The sequence below is a fragment of the Silurus meridionalis genome, chromosome 11 (assembly GCF_014805685.1).
Source record: "Silurus meridionalis isolate SWU-2019-XX chromosome 11, ASM1480568v1, whole genome shotgun sequence".
In the NCBI taxonomy this organism is placed as follows: domain Eukaryota; kingdom Metazoa; phylum Chordata; class Actinopteri; order Siluriformes; family Siluridae; genus Silurus; species Silurus meridionalis.
Genome location: NC_060894.1, coordinates 3,123,773 through 3,143,923, shown reverse-complemented (window position 1 = coordinate 3,143,923; position 20,151 = coordinate 3,123,773). Strand labels below are relative to the sequence as shown.

The 20,151-nt window shown below is 40.3% G+C and overlaps 1 protein-coding gene across 1 annotated transcript; it reads left to right on the top strand.

The window, feature by feature from the left end:
• The first annotated feature begins 1,334 nt into the window (after nt 1-1,334).
• smarcad1b (SWI/SNF-related, matrix-associated actin-dependent regulator of chromatin, subfamily a, containing DEAD/H box 1 b) lies at nt 1,335-19,705 on the top strand. Its single transcript, XM_046860438.1, has 23 exons — nt 1,335-1,758; nt 2,306-2,444; nt 2,525-2,642; nt 2,740-2,788; nt 2,986-3,071; nt 5,814-5,912; nt 6,735-6,813; nt 8,457-8,866; nt 9,525-9,709; nt 9,807-9,897; nt 10,417-10,516; nt 10,594-10,653; nt 10,738-10,813; nt 12,433-12,568; nt 12,711-12,842; nt 15,185-15,280; nt 16,375-16,492; nt 16,804-16,919; nt 17,401-17,589; nt 17,684-17,802; nt 18,754-18,936; nt 19,197-19,306; nt 19,417-19,705. The coding sequence occupies exons 1-23, from the start codon at nt 1,716-1,718 to the stop codon at nt 19,476-19,478; spliced, it is 2,796 nt and encodes a 931-aa protein (XP_046716394.1). The 5' UTR covers nt 1,335-1,715; the 3' UTR covers nt 19,479-19,705.
• The last annotated feature ends 446 nt before the right edge of the window (nt 19,706-20,151 follow it).

Below are 20,151 nucleotides of genomic sequence, written 5' to 3'. Positions count from 1 at the left end.
AAAAATCAGAAAGCCTAAGGATTTGAGTGAGTTTGACAAATTGTGATGTCTAGACGTCTGGGTCTGAGCATCTCCAAAACTGCAGGAGCATAATAAAACCCTGTCACATGAAATACAGCTGCAACTACTCTCACAGCTTCTGCTACAGAAAACTAATCAACACCGTATGTGCTGCAAAATGATTAATAAACTTCAGTTCTTTTTGTACAATGATTTCTAAATTCATTTTTATTAGAACATAAATTTCTAGGAACCTGGTCGTATTTTCCATGCATTTTAATCAACATTATCATCATCAGATGCCTTTAAAAAGATAAAATGAGGTTATTAATGATAAAATAGATGAAAATGTTATGAATTGTTTCTAACATTTTCAGTGAAATGAAATCAGTTTAGTCACATATGAAGTATGAGAACAGCAATCCACAAATAGGCCACAAAAAAAACTGACTTAAACTTAAGTAAATTAATTAGAGAAAAAGGGAACGCGATTTACACATTTTGTTGAACGTAATTATTTATTTGTTTTCGCATTCAATATTTTTCATTATTATCAACTGCGGTTGCCAAAGCAACTTCCTGGGAGTTGCCAGATTGGTCATTAGTCTGATGATTTAGATATTATAATGATTCTGTCTCTTTTCATTTCATAAAGCATTGTCGTTTTTTCTGTGATTCATGTGTTAATCACATTATGGTTAGTATTTTGTGATGAAATGCCACTATACTTTTAGATGAACAAAATAGCATAATATATTATAATACACATGCATACAATATAATGCACATTTCATGGATCCTGATAACTGATCCCATCCATTTACTGCATATGTGCTCATTTTAGTACAAATTCAAGGGTTATTTCATACATTACTGAGTCAGAACCCAAGTCTGTATGTTGGTCAGGAAAATTAGATGAAACCGACCAAAATATTAGAACAGCCAGGTACCTCTAGACAGACAGACAGACAGACAGACAGATAGATAGATAGATAGATAGATAGATAGATAGATAGATAGATAGATAGATAGATAGATAGATAGATAGATAGATAGATAGACAGACAAACAGACAGACAGACAGATAGAGGATTACTGTCTGATAACAGTAATATTTTTTAGGCTGAATGATCCCAGTGTCTGATCTCAGTGTCTGATCACAGTGATGATCTTGTGAATGGATAATTCCAAATCTCTGCAGCTATGCTCCAAACCCAGAAAGAAGTCTTCTCTGAAAAGTGAAATTTGGAGAAACAGATTACAGAGGATTATTGATTGGATGTCTCAGGTTGATAAATTAGTGATGTTGAATCATTGAACCCAATCTGGCAACCCATTTGTCAGTCGCGCGCCTCACAGTGTTCCAGTTGCAGTTAAATGGCTACACAATAAAACGCGTTGTCATTTCAGTATGTCCTAAACGGGCTTCCGTGACGCATTAGCGGATTATATTAGCATGGGCTGAATCAAATGTATGCACTAAAAGAGAGGAGATTCGAGCTTTATCTTCAGGGCCATTGGTTTACTGGCTGCTAGTTAGCCTGCTAGCTAAGATACAAATATGACATTCTTTGTTAGCCGGCCGGCTAATATTTGTAGACCTGTTTAAATGTGTTTAAACTTCACGTTACCGGTTTGCACATTTTTTGGCGTGAATAACACACGTTTCCAGGAAGACGTTGTCGTTTTCTCCCTTCATGTTTGCAGGTTAAACAATGAGGAACAAAGATGAACCCGAAATTCTTGCGGATTGTACCGGTAGGCAGAAAAAGTCTGGCTAAGTTCCAAATGTTTTTCGAATGTCTGTTTAGGGGCACTACCAAGGGCGCAACGTAACGTGCTCGTGCTCTCTTTGTAGTGCTCTTTGGTAGCAATAGGGAGTGAATTGGAACACAGCCTGTAGCTCAGTCTCACCTCAATGTCTGGAAGGTGTCTTGTCTAAATCATGCTAAGGAACATTGATGTCATGGTTATTTCGTAATTGTACAATAGATGTGGTCGACAATGGAGTGTATTTTATGATTTTTCTTGTGTGTTTAATAGTGTCAACTTTATAAAAAAATGAAATCAATCCAATGCAATAAAAGCCTCCATCATCATCATCATCATCATCATCATCATCATCATCCTGCTTCATTCACACGAAGTCATCACCATCCAATGATATTTTCATATTAATTATGATATTGCTGTATTGATATAACTATTATAATGATCTTATTATGAGCTAATTAAAAGGTAATACATGCTTTCCAAGTTCATACCCTAAAATTAGAACCCCCCTTTGTTTTTTGATTTTTTACAGACAATACAGTACCTGAAACCCCAGAAGCCAAGCGTCCATCTAAGCCCGGCCCTGTTAAACCCTCCGATCCTGCACTGATGGACTCTGCGTCTTCTGATTCGGAAGTGGAGATATCAGGAAGCTCTATGATCACGATAGGGTAAAGCGGTAGATCTGCACCAACACTTCGATTATGTCACATCAAGAAAAGACCTAGCAGCACTTTTTGGTGTTCTCTAGGCCGGGGAAGAGCAACACAACTTCAACTCAGGACCTGTACATGTTGTATGAGGAAGAGAACGAAGCAAGAGAGGCGAAGATGGAGACGTCTGACCACGAAAGCCGGGAGAAGGAGACGGTAAGGATCACATGATGTGTTCTTGAAGAGAACTTTACTTTGTCTGTTGTTCCCCCAAGTTAAACTGTTCCTTAATGGTGATTGTTTGTTCTTCCAGGAGACCAAACATGAACACGCTTCATCAGTGAAGACATCTGGAAACGGAGGTGCTGATGAATTCACTCAGTGGCTCATAAACTTTTCCCTGGTTTCCTGTTTTGCTGTTTTCCAGATGATCAGCTGGGATTAGTTATAAGTGGTGTTTAACAGCTCGTCTCATTTCCTGGGCCTTGTCTGTCTCAGTGGCTTTGATGGATTAGCTTTAAAGTCATGAATTGACGTTTTATTTTTATTTTTTTCTCAGATTCAGTGTGTAAAAGGAGGCAAGAGGACATGAATGACGATTCCCAGGAAAGCAACATGAGCAGCAAGAAGAGGCGCGAGTCAATTGTGAGATTGTGTTGCCTTCACATACATCTCTGAGGCTCTCGGTCCTAATTCACAGCTTTAGTGTCACTCCATCTTAATTCATTTATTTATTTTCATTTGGTTCAGAATTCTTACAGTCTGTAAATACGTATTAATAAAAAATGAATAATTTCTGGGAAGCCATGTTTAGGATTTTTTTTATCTCCAAAAATATTAGATCTATCTACAGAGCTTGTTTTTTTTTTTTAGAGACATGTGCATGTTCCTTTTGCTCCCATGCAGCAAACTGGGTCATGTAACAGTATTTCCTTTAAGCAAACAAATCTCTAGAAATCCGGATGTTCCGATTTATGTTCATTGAAAAATCCTCCTTTAGCATGAAGATCAGCTTTACACGCTCTCGGCAACTGAACAGTTTAACATTTAGCTGAAATGCTTTACTCTTGTAAAACTCATCAGAGATGTTCTTCACTAGTTGGAGATTTCGTTCTTGTGATCCAGTTCATCTCAGAGCAGTTCAGTAGGACTTAGGTGCGGTGACTGGGCAGGCCGTTCCATGATGGATATCACTCCAGACGACTGTCCAGACGGAATTGCATGGTGCTGAAGTATGGAATGGGAACCATTGGGTTCAGTTTTCCTTTCACCATTTTACCTACATGTAGGCATCAGGCGTAACATTATGAATGGTGACGTGAATAACACTAATGTCTTCACCGTGGCACCTTTAGTGTTAGTATAGTAGTATGTTTTAACTTTGGATCTGCATTAGTCCAAAATGTGTCCAAATTTCACGTGATAATTCTGGAGATATTACGTGGTAAATGTGGCTTCTGTTACACAAGGCACGTCCTGCAGTCTTCAGTTCTTTTAGTCGCTTTAGTATTTCAGTCTGAACAGGTAAATACAGAAGGTTTCTCTTCTCCATCGTGTCACAGTGATGTTCCTGATCAGGTGTATTGCGATTCCTCCACTACAAAGCTGCGAATGTGAAAATCGCATTAAAAAACAGCTCAAGGACAGAAACATTATTGCTTTTCAGTCATGGCAGCTGCTGGCTTATCGGTTAATCTTTTCCCCCCGCAGTGATGGACGGCTGCCTGGTCGGCTTATTTGTTACTTGTCGTCGTGAATTCTCCGGAGACGTGCGTGTGGGAGTTTTGGGTCGTGCCGCTTTGGAGACGAGGGATCGAGACTGCATTTATAAACTTGCTTTTGCCGCTTGAAATGCACTCATCTTAGAAACTGATGAGAAGGAGATGCAGAACATTTTACACTTTGATATTTACAACCTTTTGGGCGGTAACATTATAAAACATTGCATGATATGTTGCAACTTCATGTAAAGAAAAAATTTTAATGTAATAAAAAAAATTGGGGAAATGTTTGCTATAATCAGAGATGAAACAAAGGTTGCTAATGTCTCAACTGTGAAAATTTAGATACGGTAGCTTCTGTCTATTTTTTTTACAGTCATAGTGAAGAAGGTGTGGCTTCTGTATTAGTCATAGTGAAGGAGGTGTGGCTTTTGTATTACAGTTGTAGTAAAGGTGTGGCTTCTATATTACAGTCGTAGTGAAGGAGGTGTGGCTTCTGTATTAGTCATAGTGAAGGAGGTGTGGCTTTTGTATTACAGTCATAGTGAAGGTGTGGCTTCTGTATTACAGTCGTAGTGAAGGAGGTGTGGCCTCTGTATTACAGTCGTAGTGAAGGAGGTGTGGCTTCTGTATTACAGTTGTAGTGAAGGAGGTGTGGCTTCTGTATTACAGTTGTAATGAAGGAGGTGTGGCTTCTGTATTACAGTCGTAGTAAAGGTGTGGCTTCTATATTACAGTCATAGTGAAGGAGGTGTGGCTTCTGTATAACAGCCGTAGTGAAGGAGGTGTGGCTTCTGTATTACAGTCGTAGTGAAGGAGCCGTGGCTTCTGTATTACAGTCGTAGTGAAGGAGCCGTGGCCTCTGTATTACAGTCGTAGTGAAGGAGGTGTGGCCTCTGTATTACAGTCGTAGTGAAGGAGCCGTGGCCTCTGTATTACAGTCGTAGTGAAGGAGGTGTGGCCTCTGTATTACAGTCGTAGTGAAGGAGCCGTGGCCTCTGTATTACAGTCGTAGTGAAGGAGCCGTGGCCTCTTTATTACAGTCGTAGTGAAGGAGCCGTGGCCTCTGTATTACAAGTAGGTGCGGCCTCTGTATTACAGTCTTAGTGAAAGTGTGGCGTCTGTATTACAGTTGTAGTGAAGGAGGTGTGGTCTTTTTATGTAAAATAGCCACACTTCCCTGGACGCCATGTTTTTTCCCCTTTTCACATTGTGAGGTGAAGTGGCAGCACTTGACTTTATTACAACTTGTAAATGATTATTTACAATCTGCCTCAAACACAACATTGGAACGAAGCAAATAAGGTAATGTCATTTTTCAATCAGCAGGATACTGATTACATCATTCAAGATGAATATGATGTGTGCTTTTAGTTCATGTTTTCTAGTTCCTTAATTTTTCCAGCTAACTTTTAAAAGCTATTGGACTGGGCATGGACATTTTTTATTTTTTATGCCAAGATCTAATTTCAGCGAAAAGCTGCTTACCTTTACATCATAATAAATTGGATAGGACTTACAACAGCACTCAAGATGTTTGAAATAAAAAATCAATATCAGTCAGGTTTGGTCTTTCCAGCCAAAAGGTATCATTATCTGAACGACTGAATTGATCAGTGTGTTAAGAGCTTTTAGGTCATACAGCAGTTTTATGTACTCTCTGTAGACTGATGATTCGGCTGATGAAGGACCTGAGCCCAGCTGGAGGGAGCAGGAGAGCATGGTGAAGAAGCTGCAGCGTAATTTCCCCCATCTCAACAAGGAGGTGAGTGAGCGGTGTACACAAAAAAACGCTAGAGGAACTATTAAAACTTTAATGTAGAACTTTTCCATTTTCCTTTAAGAGAAAAACTCCTTTAGAAAGCCAAACAATTAATCCTCCAGACAATCATCCAAGCCTTTGGACCTTTCTGATCCTTGTAAAGTAGGTGTGGCCTCTGTATTGTAGTGTTTGTGAAGGAGGTGTTGCCTCTGTATTATAGTTTTAGAGAAGAAGGTGTGGCCTATTTATTGTAGTTTTTGTGAAGGGGGTATAGCCTCTCTATTGTAGTTTTAGTGAAGGAAGTATGGCCTCTGTATTGTAGTTTTAGTAAAGGAGGTGTGGCCTCTGCATTACAGATTTAATGAAGGAGGTGTGGCCATTGTATTATAGTTTTAGTGAAGGAGGTGTGGCCTCTGTATTGCAGTTTTAGTGAAGGTGTGACCTCTGCATTACAGTTTTAATGAATGAGGTGTGGCCTCTGTTACATTGTTGTGAAGGAGGTGTGGCCTCTGTATTACAGATGTAGTGAAGGGGTGTGGCCTCTGTATTACAGTTTTAGTGAAGAGGGTGGCTTCTTTACAGTCGTAGGAAAGGTGTAGCCTAGCTTTTTTATTGAATATAATTAAACTGATTGTATGAAATTCATTATCAACATCTCGATCACATTATAAATGTACTGTATCCGAGAGGCTCTAAATCACATAGTATTCAATTGGCTGCTTACAACGGTATCTTTCATATCTCTGACTCTCCAAACTAGACATGCACACCTTGCACATATGTGTGTCCTGTATAGACTGTTAAATTTGACAAGTGTTCCCGCAGGAGCTACGAGACGTGCTTCATGAACACAGCTGGGTTATCGAGGATGCCCTGGAGGCACTGCGCATGTTCTCGGAACACGGTGAGGACTTCCTGCTGCTTCCTTTCTGCCTGACTGACAAACTGTTTGAATTAGGAAGACCCACGAGCTCATGGTGTTGTAATAAAGGATGCTTTTGAACAACGTTTGCAGCAGCTGTAATTTGTATGTCGGGCCGCACTCCGTGTTCGTAAGCTCAGACGTTCCCGCAGCACCTGCGCTGCTGTTTCAGCATTTCCTGACAGGGACTTTAATAAACCGTATTTCACCATAATAGGACGGAGGTGTTGAACCCGGGCGCTCTAAATTGGTTTTGCTCCAGCTCTCAGCACACCTGAGGCAGGTCATCAAGGGCTGTGCAATTTTGAATAACAGGGCAAGATTTGTTTGGTGCTGGAACAGCACAAAAACCCTAAAAAATAACCCTGATGGCTTGGTTTCTTTAGGACAGTGTGGAAGAGCTGGACAGAAATTTACGAAGCTTTTATTCAAAGTGACTTACAGGTGAGACGGAATGCAAACCAGGGACTCATTGTTTACTGAGAAAGTATAGAAAATACAACAAAAAATGTCTCTTTTCATGCTGCCTGAGACTTTTGAGTGCACTGTATTATGTGTAGGAAATAAAAGTGCATTTTTTTTTTAGGAGGAATATTGATTATAAAGATTACCATAAAGTTTAGACAGTTTCTGATTGATTAATAATCTCTTTTACTCAAGTGTGCAAGCCTTCCTCAGCTAATGAACACGTCCTGTAAATACATTATAGTGGATATTCGTCCATAAACTCCAAAACAACATAGACTCCGCATACATATTACCTTCTATGGATGTTAACGGGAATTAATGGGAATGAACTGGGAATTTTCAAATGTAATGACTAGCCATTAACAGTGGACCTAAATGTATCTTGCAGGATAATTTTAAAAACAACCAGATTTATTGCAAGTACTGTTGAATATCTACCCTGCATATTCAGCACACTTACTGCAGGGTCACTGAGGCCACACCCCCTAGATGCACTGTACATTCTTCCATAACATAATGCAGAGAGTTTCTTGAATCCTGCACACAAAATAATGTAAAAAAAAATAAGCGGTGAATATTCACGCAAATTACATGAATATTACATAAATATATGTTCAAAACCTTTTTGTGCTGCGTGTGAGCTATTCTGCAACAAAATTATACTAACAAATAAGTAAAAAATTTCATTTTCTATATCTGTGTTAGTTTGCATGCATATCAGTTTATTACCAAACAAAATAGAATAGCCTTTTTCACATGAACATTACAGCGGAATTCTTTTTTCACATATCCCAGCTTGCTCATAATCTGGAGCCAGAGCGCCCCTGGAGCACAGGGGGTTAAGGGCCTAGCTCAGGGGCCCAAGAGTGGCAGCTTGGCTATACCAGGACTTAAACCCCTGATCTTCCATTGAGCAACCCAGTACCTTAACCACTGAGCTACCACTCCCCAGATGTTTATATTTATGTTTGTATATGCTACAGTTTATATAAATTTCCCCTGGTAAGTTTCAAATTTGGAATGTTTCCAAAATTCCCCAAATGAGGTTCCCATGGAAAGTTTCTAGAAAGTTTTTTGGCAAGTTTCTGCCCCTTTGCAACCTTAGCAGTAAATCATTTCCCCATATACATCATCATTATCTTCTCTTATCCTCTTAGTGGTGGAATGCAGCAGCGATGACTCTGACTCGGAACCCGTGCCTTCCTCTGAAATCAAAAGCACAAATCCCACGTCGAACCCCGGCACCTCTGCAATACCTCGGGTCCCTGTCAGACCCTTAAACGGCGACAGAGACGCTCGGGCGATGAGGAGACGGAACACGAGAGAAATCCAGAAGCAAGACAGCAGCTCGGAAGACAACACCAGTGACTTCGAGGCGTCGCCCAGACCTTTGGACATGGACTCGGATTCAGATGAAGCCGATGAGAAGCTTCCCAGATTAAAGGCTCAGATCCTGGTCTTCTTCCAGAAGGCCACGGTGGACGAGCTGACTCTGATCGCAGGCTGCTCTTTGAAGAAAGCTCAGAAAATCATTGAGCTGAGACCGTATCAGACGTGGAGCGATCTAGTGAGTGGTTCCTCTTTCACTCTTTACTTTTTGTGTTTTTTGTTTCTTATCTGCATCTTTTCAGTTTATCAACTAGAACGATAAATGGTAGCCAGCAATGCATTTAACTTAGCAGTTCGTATGAGAGGTGGATTTTACCGATACCGATAGCTATGTTGGATACTCCAACAATTAATTTTATTACATAGAAAGTGTCCAAGAATTTGTGACTGATATTTTCTATGTAGACTATTTCTCCTCTCTAAACTGTTTCTCGAGCGCGTTCTCTTGCACCGCTGCTGCTACGTGAATATGACGTATCACAACACTATGGAGACTGAGGCGTGTTCTGAGATACAGATATTATGGCAGAGGAAGAGCTGCATCTTCCTGCAGACACAACAGGAAAAGAACATCTGGCTTTATTAATTTTTTTTTTGCACTTCAAAGGCGTGTTTGTAAAAGGGCCATGCCTTAGAAGTCAGGACGCACTTAAGTAAATTGATGATTTGCTGTCTGTCTGAACCAAAGAGATGCACATCGCATTGGCCTCAGGTTATGGAGATGCACATCCCTATTTTATAGACCATCTTGTATTAGACATTACAGCATCTTTATGCTTATATGATTAACCATGTCAGAGCATTCCTCTGTATTAAGAAAAATCTGTTTTCCACAGGATGAAGTCCTACACAGAGGTAACGGCCTGTCTGCGGATCTGCTCGCTGGCTGTCGAGAGGTCCTGAGGGAGCGAGAGGTGGTACAGGGGCTTATGGTCAAGTGTGAGGAAATTTCCAGAAAGATGACCGGATTGGTGCAGAAGGGTCTGGGATCGATGAGGCAGCCTCACATCCTTACCAGCACGTGGGTTTGCCTTTCGGTTGTTGTTTTTTGCCTTTCGGTTATTGTATTTCTAAATAATCTGAATTATTCCATGATTATCCTCTGTGCTGTTTTTTAGATTTGAGCTGAAACCGTATCAGCTGATTGGCCTGAGTTGGCTGACCCTGCTTCACAAGAACCAGCTGAATGGAATCTTGGCGGATGAAATGGTACAAAAAAATCTCACACACTCCTCGTTATATGCTCATTATAATTCAGCTCTCTTCGTTTTATAACAGTGTAACAGAACAGAAAGTATTGTTTTAGTACTTCTGTGTCCTTCATGTTGAAATACAAAGGGTCTTGCTCTAATGTTGTAGCTTGGCAGCATTAAAAACATTCTTTCAGTGTCAGATTTGTTGTTCACCTTCTCGCACACTGTGCGCTCTAAGTACAAATTTTATTTATTGCATCATCATTATAGGCTGTATATTAACTTATTGGGAGAAAACCAATAGTCTATGAATCTTCGACTATTCGGGGTCAATCCTGCCATATATACACAGTGCAGAATGTGAACATGGGCATATTTTCTACTTGGGTTGTTTTGCTGAGCAGGTTCTTGGTCCAAATAATGCTAATATATTGATATCCTGGACCCATAAATTGCTATGACAGGATTATGCATGATGATGGATTTAATAGGAAAAAAGGAGAAATCTACAATATTTATTTTTTTTTGTTTGCAGGGTTTGGGAAAGACCATCCAAGTCATTTCATTCCTGGCACAGCTTTATCAGGAAGGGAACAGAGGACCGCATCTCATCACAGTGCCTTCTTCCACGCTTGGTGAGAGGAGCGATTGGCATCAAGCATACCTTTTTAAAACATTTGCGCTTCATCTGAAATTTTTTTCCTGTTGACAGATAACTGGGTTCGTGAGCTTAACCTTTGGTGCCCGAGCTTTAAAGTGCTGGTTTACTACGGTAAGGTTTAGAGCAGTAGTGATGAGACTTGATTAATTGATTTTTGTGAACTGTAAAGTCACCTATCCCATGGTGTCTGTGTAGGGTCCGTCGAGGAACGGAAATGCATCCGCTATGAGATCCTGAACGAAGAAGTGGATTATAGCATCATCGTCTCGACGTGAGTCTTTTGAGCTGCTTTGTAACATGACTAGATAAAGAATAAAGATATTCAATTTAAATTCGTCACTATACATGTCTCCATTATGAGCGCGCCAATGGCAACGGTGGCACGAAAAAACTTCCTGAGGAAGAAACCTTGAGAGGAACCAGACTTAAATGGGAGCCCGTTCTCATCTGGGTGACACCTGATGTTTATTCCTTACAATTTTCACATAAAGTGTTTTGTTAAAGTTACACGCTGTTACTGAGACATGAGTGCTAAACCGTTACACTGGTAGTTCAAATCCTTTGCAGCAAAACTCTTCATAATAATTGCAGGCCGAAGCCATATTCATGGTTACCACATGATACCATTCACAGTAATCACAGATGGATTTGATCATTCAAGAAATAGGAATGGTTCCATGCAGAAGCTCATAGCGATGACTCCAGTTGATGTTGAATCACTTCGAGAAACGATAAGAAAAAGTAAAAAAAAAAATGGTACTATGGTACTGTATTTCGCATAAAAATGAAAAATTAATGCAGCTCTCAAAGGTATTGATGCATGGCAGCAGAGTTTGGAATCGATCTATTCAGTGCTGTAAGACCGATTGGAAAGCACGTGTTCCTGTAATCCCACACATCAATGCAGGACCTCGAGCTGTGTGGGAAATTCTCCTAAGAAACGAAGTAATAACAGTGAAACACTCAATAGATCGGGAAGAAAAAAGGCGCTTCATATGGTCACATGTACTTTATAGAACATATCCCAATGATGTTAGGAAGCTGGGTTTAAAGTGCAAGGTCAGCTATGTTACAGTGGGCACAGGGGGTTAAGGGCCATGACCTTCCAATCAGTAACCCAGAGCCTTAACCACTGATTATCTCTTTATCATGGCACCTGTTAGTGGGTGTTATTTATTAGGCTGCAAGTAAACATTTTGTTCTTAAAGTCCAGGTGTTAGAAGCAGGAAAAACGAGCAAGCGCTGGGAGTTTTACAAGGACCAGATTGTGATGGCGCAATAAATAACGTGCACTTAGTATGATTTTCCAGTGAACTCAAAACTAAACGCCACTCGTGTGCCTTTGATGCAGGTGATGCTAGAAATGTTACAGTTGTTAGAAATTAGCAGAACATGCATAGCTAATGATAAATTACATCACTGATAAGAATGGACGCGTGTATATGTGTGTCGATGGGTCACTTATCGGGACCAGAGACCGGGTATAACACATTTAAAAAAATGTAGCAGATTTTTGGAGAATCTGTATCTCTAGACATTTCAAGCTTTGTATACATATATTTATTGTAAGGCAAGTATTCACTGAAATGGGGCAGTGCGAGCATCCTGGTTGTTTTCTTTATTTTACAAAAGCACAGCGTTTTGTTGTTATTAGGAGTGTATAGAAATAAAAGTAGACCCTTTACAGATTTAAATAATGTATTGCTCTTATCAGTACGGTCAAAAAAGACAGAGTAGTTTAAGTTCGTTTCGGCGTTATGAAAAAAAAAAAAGCCAGAAAACACACTGGTGCGTTTGTCGCCCCCCAGGGGGTTAATGGCTTAATTAGGCAGTTAATTTGTTTTCTTGTTTTATTTTCTGCTTATGTATTGTTTATTTTTACACTCGCAGATACAACCTGGCAATCGGGAACTCCAGCGATCGCAGCCTGTTCCGCAAGCTCAAACTGGAATATGCTGTGTTCGACGAAGGACACATGCTGAAGAACATGAGCTCACTGCGCTATCGCCATCTCATGGGCATCAACGTAAGTAAAATGCATGTGGTAAAGGTGTCCCTGGAGGGGTGGAGCATCATTATGAGTGTGTGTGTGTGTGTGTGTGTGTGTGTGTGTGTGTGTGTGTGTGTGTGTGTGTGTGTGTGTGTGTGTGTGTGTGTGCGCTCTATAGGCCAAATATCGGCTGCTGCTGACTGGAACGCCGCTGCAGAATAACCTCCTAGAGCTGATGTCTCTACTTAACTTCATCATGCCCAACATGTTCTCCAGCAGCACCTCACAGATCGCCAAGATGTTCTCTATGGTAGGAAACTCTATACAATGTTCCACTCAGCCCTGATGCATTTTGGAGTGTAGGTTAGAAACGAACAGTAAACCTTCTTTAACGTCGGGGTTGAATGCTGCAATCTGATTGGTCAGAAAGTGCTCAGTGTTCTTGTGTAACGTGACTGAAAGGTTCATATCTATAGTATCTATGGAACCAACACAACTTGTAAGGCAGATGATCTAAGTGGTCTAAGTAGAATAACACTCTAGGAACACCTTGGACGTCTGATCGAAAGGTCAGGGGTGCAAATCCCTGCACCACCAACCTGCCACTAATGGGCCCTTGAGCAAGGCCCTTAACTCTCATCTGCTCACTTGTCAAAATGGGATAAATGTAAGTCATCCTCGATAGGGAATCTTAAAAGCATTATTTTTGTATAGCATCACAGAATGTCATGTATTAGTCTTTATAAAATAATATAGGGGTGTAAAAAGTACAAAGAATTCACGGTTCGGTACATAACTCGCTTTTTAAGTCACGGTTCGGTACAATTGGGGGAAGAAATGCACAACCCTAGAATAAATCAAATCAATGAGCTAAAAATTTCACTCATTCCAGTTTCTCAACATTATTTATAACACTATAATCTTTGAAGATTCTTATTAGGAGTTGAGAATCCTGTATTATTCAGTGATCCTCAAAAAAAAAACCCTGAATAATCCTTTAAAACTAAAACTGTTCTTGGCTTCCTTGGTTTAATTCAGGCTTAAACTCCTTTAATTCAAGACCAGTCAAACAAGCTAATACCCATAATAGCCGAATAGTAAATACAACTGAATTTCCATCTCTGTAACCACAGCTCTCGGGGTAAAGGATAAACCCGGGCCTTGCCAGTGTATTACATTTAATGGTTGAACTGCTCAAATCAGCAAGAAAACTAAACATAGAATGTAAACATGGTTTCAAAATAAATCTCTTTTCCCAAAAGCAGATTTGCACCAAAGCTCTGAGTCTAATGTTATGAGCAAGTAATTAAATTCTCTCGTACACAAAAAGGTTTTCTGCCTCGGAGCACCGTCCAGTTTTTCCATATCTGGAACATAGTGATTTAAAAGTCGTTTATCAAAAATAAACAAAAGCACAGACGGAATTGTACAACTAATACACTTTCTGGACAAAAGTATTGGGACACCTGACTTTTTCCAGCCATATGTGGTTCATAACATTATGGCCACCTAACTAATATTGTGTTGGTTTCCCATTTTGCTGCCAAAACAGTCGTGACCTACTGAGCATCAACAGCATGAACATCTTCAGCAGTTTGAGCTACAGGATCTCGTCTGTTGGAATCGAACCACACGGACCGGCCTTCGCATCCCCACGTGTATCAATGAGCCTCGGCTGCCCACGACCCTGTCGCCGGTTCACCACTATTACTTCCTTCAAGCACTTTTAATAAATACTGACCACTGCAGACCAAGAACATCCCACAAGAGCTGCAGTTTTGGAGACGCTTTGACTCAGACGTCTAGACATCACAATTTGGTCTTTGTCAAACTCGCTCCTTACACTTTACCATTTTTCCTGCATCTAACACGTCAACTTTTAGGACAAGATGTTCACTTGCTGCCTAATAAATCCTACCCTCTAACAGGTGCCATGATGAAGAGATCATCATTGTTATTCACTTCACCAGTCATCATGTTATAATTGGTGTAGGATCAAGTTTTCCCTTCACTTGACCTAAGGGACCCGAGCATGTTCCTGTTCCAGCATTACAGTGCTCCTGTGTACAAAGCCAGCTCCATGAAGATCTGCTTTTTCTAACAGCAAATTTTAACAGCTGATTCTAACAACAATTAAAGACTAAATGTGGAATGTGATGTTAAAAAAATGAATACTTCAATCTTATCTTTGGTGTCCACAAACGTTTGTCCATAAAGTGTATAATTCCACTATGGACTAAAATCCATAAACGTCCAGCTTCTGGTTTTGTTGTTTATTCTGAGAACACGGCGCAGCTGAACAGCTTAAGTAGCTTAACAATGTGTGTGGAAGTGATTATGGAAAGATTTGAGGGTGTATTTACTGGTAGACTTTTCATCATCCTTCAGCTTCCGTGCAGAAAATAAAAAGAAAGGATAAAGAATAAATTGTGGGTTTTTTTTTTTTTGTGCTTTTCATACTTCAGCTCACCTGATTAAATCCCAAAAGGAGCTTTAATTGAACATTTCAGACCTGGAAAAGAAGTGTGCAGTGATGTGGCTGTGTGGGATCAGGAAGAGAAATGCAGTCCTAAAGCGATGCCAAGCTGAGCTCATTTTGTGTGTGTGTGTGTTTGTGTATTTGTATGCGTATGCGTATGGGTGTGTATTTAGAAATCCTCGGAGGAGCAGAGCAGCTTTGAGAAGGACCGGATTGCTCACGCCAAACTCATTATGAAACCCTTTATCCTGCGGCGTATCAAAAGCGAGGTATTGCGCAGCCATGTGCATGTGAGCCCATGCAGATTGTGTTCGTGTGTGTTTGTGTGTGTATTGAGGTGGGGGTATGGGGCACATTAACTCTGATGCATTATACATCAGCGTATGCTCTTTTGAATTCTCAATTCTGATTGGACGGATAGATTTTCAGTAACAGCAGCCCTGACTGTGCTTCCAGCTGCAAGGCAAAACCACAGGATTTGATTAATGTGCTTGTTCTAACATTAGCGTTTCTGTTGTAACTGCTTTTTCACAGAGAGGAAGGAAGACACTCCATATAATCGAAGGAGTTTACTATTGATTGGAATTATACATTAATACAGAGGAGGTTTAGTTTATTGAACATGTCTGGAAGGAGTCTCCAGTGCCAGAGTTTTGTAACAGTTAGAGTTAATGAAGAAATAGTGGAGAAATGTAACAGAGTTATGGGGGGGGTTGGGGGTTAATCAATTTGCTGTTCTGGGCCTTAAATAATTTGAAACGTGTCTGAATTTTCCGATGTCCCTGTAACGCTACCTCTGATGCTTATTGAAATGCTTCCACAGCACTTTTTCGAATGATGTTGTTTGTTAGTTTCCGTCGTGGTGGTGTCAAGGGTGATGGGAGGACTAGACTCACACGGGCAAGAGAGCATGAACAGTGCCAGAGAAATGAGCATCGGAAAAAGGACCGCTCTAGGCTGTATTTTAGAAGCTTACCTAACTAACAGCAACAATCACGCCGACTACACTATGCTAAGTTATAAAAAATAAATAAAATACAAGGGGTGGCACTGCCCTCTAACCAAGGGAGTCTAAACAATAATTAAATCTACGTGGTGAAAAACTACGTAATAAAAATAGCAAACATCAAAACTAAAAACTGTAATGCTAGCAGGTACTTGCTCTTTATTGGTCCCATTTTTTCAGCCGCCGTGTAATTACAATTGACCGGTGACTCCAGCTATATGTGACGGCAGAGAGCCGGAGCGCAAAAAAGGGATGGGGGATGGGGGGGGACACAGTAAACAGCACAGACACGTAACATGCCTGACCACAAGGTTTTGATATAAGAAGCCTACTGAGCGTTTATGTTGTTCTCACCAGGTCCTGAAGCAGCTGCCTGCCAAGGAGGAGCAGACTGAGTTCTGCGCCATGAGCGAGAAACAGCAGCAGCTTTATGACACACTGTTCAGCAAACTAAAGCGTGCCGGCAGCACAGAGAGTATGTTGGAGGAAGACGATAATGATGATTATGATGATGAGGATAAAACACAAAGATTTTTTTTTTTATTAACAATACTCAGTATTAACTCATTTATATGATTGCAATCATACAGAATGTCATATTAACAAGATAATAATTTGTACCAATTAAGAGAAATTGTAACCAGAAGAGACAACAGCATGCATATTCATCATCTTGAGCATCCGTAATTCATTGCGAGACCCAGGCAAGACCGCTACTGTAATCATTTCTTATATTCCAGCTAGTCTCTGAGTAACACCCTGTCTGACATGTGTCCCCACACACAGAACGGGAGCTGACCAATGTCATGATGCAGCTGAGGAAGATGGCCAATCACCCGCTCCTGCACCGCCAGTATTATTCCAGCAGACGCCTCGCAGCCATGAGCAAACTAATGCTCAAGGTGTTTGCATATTATTCATTCTGACGTTATAATATCCACAGGCAAAATAGCAGATTGAAGCCTCATAATTCAATGACTGGTGAAGCCATTTGTCAGTGGACAGGTTATATAATATTTCTCATCATATAACACACATAAAACATGCTTCTAGACACTTTATATTTTTGCAAATAAACATAAATATCAGTAAATAAGGTTTGATTAGACGAGTATGAAGTTTGGGCAAAATACCCTGATTTAATACAAGACCCCTAGTTAATCAATATTCTTACCATCTTGTGACTTTTTTAAACAAAGCCTATATATATATATATATATATATATAATTTGTGGCATTTGGCAGACTCCCTTATTATCCAGAGTGACTCCCCAGGTCTCCCCAAATTTCTGCCCATATCGTGTAAATGAATATATTTTTTATATGAATACAATATATAAAATATTATACGTGGCGTTCCCTGAATTAATTGTGGCCTTACAGGAGCCGAGTCACCGTGACTCAGACCCAGTTCTGATCGAGGAGGACATGACTGTGATGTCAGATTTCGAGCTGCATCGTCTGTGCCAGCAGTACCCTACGCTGGTGGACCATCAGCTGACCACAGAGCAGCTGCTGGACTCAGGGAAGCTCCACCTCCTCACACCCCTTCTTACGGACCTCAAAGAACAAGTAGGTGCCTCCAGGGTGGTCAAGCACCAAACAGCTATTATTCAATGCTAACGTTCCATCCGCATCTCTGCATCTGACGCTTTGTCTTCCTCAGGGTCACCGCGTGGCCCTTTTCAGCCAGTTCACCATGATGCTGGACATCCTGGAGGTGCTGCTCAAACACCACAAGCACAGGTACATCCGAATGGACGGTTCCACGCCGATGAGCAACAGGTAAGTTGTCTCATTTTTTTAAATCGATCAGACAGTGAGTTATAACCACTTTACATTTAACAGGGTTCCTACGCATTTTGGAACAGTATGAAAAAGTATGGAATTTGATTTCCAGGTCTGGATTAGTATGGAAAAACAGAACACTATTGACAAATACTTGTTTCCAAACCATTGCCCTATTTGGTTTTCAAAAATATCGAGTTTTATTAAAATAAAACAGAGGGTACATCTACACTAATCGGGATACGTATGAAAACTGCATTTTTGTCTATTAATTTATTTTATTCGTGCTCATCCACATTAAAACGTCTGAAACCGCTCACGTCCTTGCACTGTGCACAAGCAAAACATAAGACGATTCGGCCTGCGTCATTTCCGTCTGCTGTTTTTTTTATAATGTTGCGGCAACGACAAAAGCCTCAGTTTCCGCAGTCCACACTGCGATGTAAACATTTCTAATTGATCCACTTTGGGGAGCTACGTTTTCGCTGCTGTTTCCGTCTGTGTGAACGGAAGGCCAAAAAACAAAAATATGCGTTTTCAAACAAAACATATTCATGTGTAAATGGCCAGAAGATGGAGTAAGGAGCTGACTCGCAGCGTTTCCAGAAGATCGGTGCTAGACCAGATCTGCACAGCTGTGATTGGTTGTTACGTTGTGATGCAGCAGTTGGCAGGAAATTACAGCACCCCATACCGTGCAACTAAACACATGGAAAACATCACAGATTCTGATTCTGATGTACATCAGGGATTGTAATGTAACGCATGTTATAGTTGGATTTCAAAATCATTATTTCAGATGTTAGATACGGTCTTAAAAACCTACAAGGCAGTCTGCATCTTTGAGTCTGGAAAAGTATATAACTTCACAATGAACAATGTATATGAACTCTGATTTAACCTTATTCAGCTCATCCCACGATCCATGTCCTCTGTCCATTACAACAGGATCGTGCTGATTGACCAGTTTAACACGGACCTGGACATCTTTGTGTTCCTGCTGTCGACTAGAGCTGGAGGACTCGGCATCAACCTGACGTCCGCTAACGTCGTCATCCTGCACGACATCGACTGCAATCCCTACAACGACAAGCAGGCCGAGGACCGCTGCCACCGTGTCGGACAAACCAGGTCAGAACTTGTGTATGAAGAGAGTGATGAATTCTCAAACTACTATTTAGGACATAGGATTGAAAGGACACTGTATGGACAAAAGTATAAGAACACATATCTCAACAAGCACACTCTAAAATCTAGTAGAACTAATAGTAGTGCGTATTAGTGTAGCTTTTAAGGGCTATTAGCATGACATTTGCATAAATTGATTAGCAACCTGTGTCAAAGTTAACGATTATAAATAAGTGCTATAAACAGCCTTTTGTCTGACGCAGGAATGTTAAAGTGATCAAGCTGATAAGCAAAGACTCTATAGAGGACGCCATGCTTCGCATCGGCCAGAGGAAACTCAAACTGGAGCAGGACATGACCGCCACAGAGGAAGGTGAGCTCTCTGATTAATCCCCAGTGACACCAAATACTATCACTGATCTAACATGACGTACTGATGTGATTAATTCGCCAACATCTGAGTCATATTCTGCATTCATCCAGGCGATGAAGACACCATTCCTGATGACATGGCCTCCCTCCTGAAAGCTTCTCTGGGACTCTGAAGAGCAGAGGAACACTGTGTGTGTTCGTGAAAGTGTTTCGTTACATTTCAACTGAGTACTGTAACAAAAATCAAGACTGACTGACTTGCTGTTAAAAAGGTGCACTGATTGTGTACGATTAAACCGGAGATGTAATTTTATACATTCTCTGGAATACTTCAACATTCTGGAAAGACTTATCATAATTTCTGGTTTAGTTTACAATTGTAATAAAGTATTGTACGGTTTGTGTTTTTTTTTTTTTTTTTGTTAAAAAAAAACCCTCAGTGTTTGCCAAATGTCTAAGTAATAAATACATATTACTGTTTTTCTTTTTTCCCCCCACTTACTTATGTTTTGTATTATTGTAGTCTTACTATTGCTCTTTAAAATATTAATAATCATCATCATTTTGATCTGTGAAAGAAAGATTATCTGGAAAACCATGTTTTGAGTGGAACATCCAATCCAGGTACAGCAAGTATTTTTTTATGCATAATTGCCTATTTGTACATGCAGTAATTGGTGTATACGATCATTGTTTTTATTATAACTTTTATTTAATTGCTATGAAGTATTACACAATACAGAGGTAACGGAAAAATCTCACAAAACCTCAATGATACCTTTTAAAAAGTACTGTATTGTGTTACATACAGTCTGGCGAATGTGTCGCACTCGATTACAAGAGACA

Bases quoted from the DNA above. Each gene is read 5' to 3' on its own strand.
- smarcad1b (XM_046860438.1), top strand. From the start codon at position 1,716: ATGAGGAACAAAGATGAACCCGAAATTCTTGCGGATTGTACCG. The intron at 2,445-2,524 runs GTAAAGCGGTAG...GGTGTTCTCTAG, and splicing joins AGCTCTATGATCACGATAGG to GCCGGGGAAGAGCAACACAA. The intron at 17,803-18,753 runs GTAAGTTGTCTC...CCATTACAACAG, and splicing joins TCCACGCCGATGAGCAACAG to GATCGTGCTGATTGACCAGT.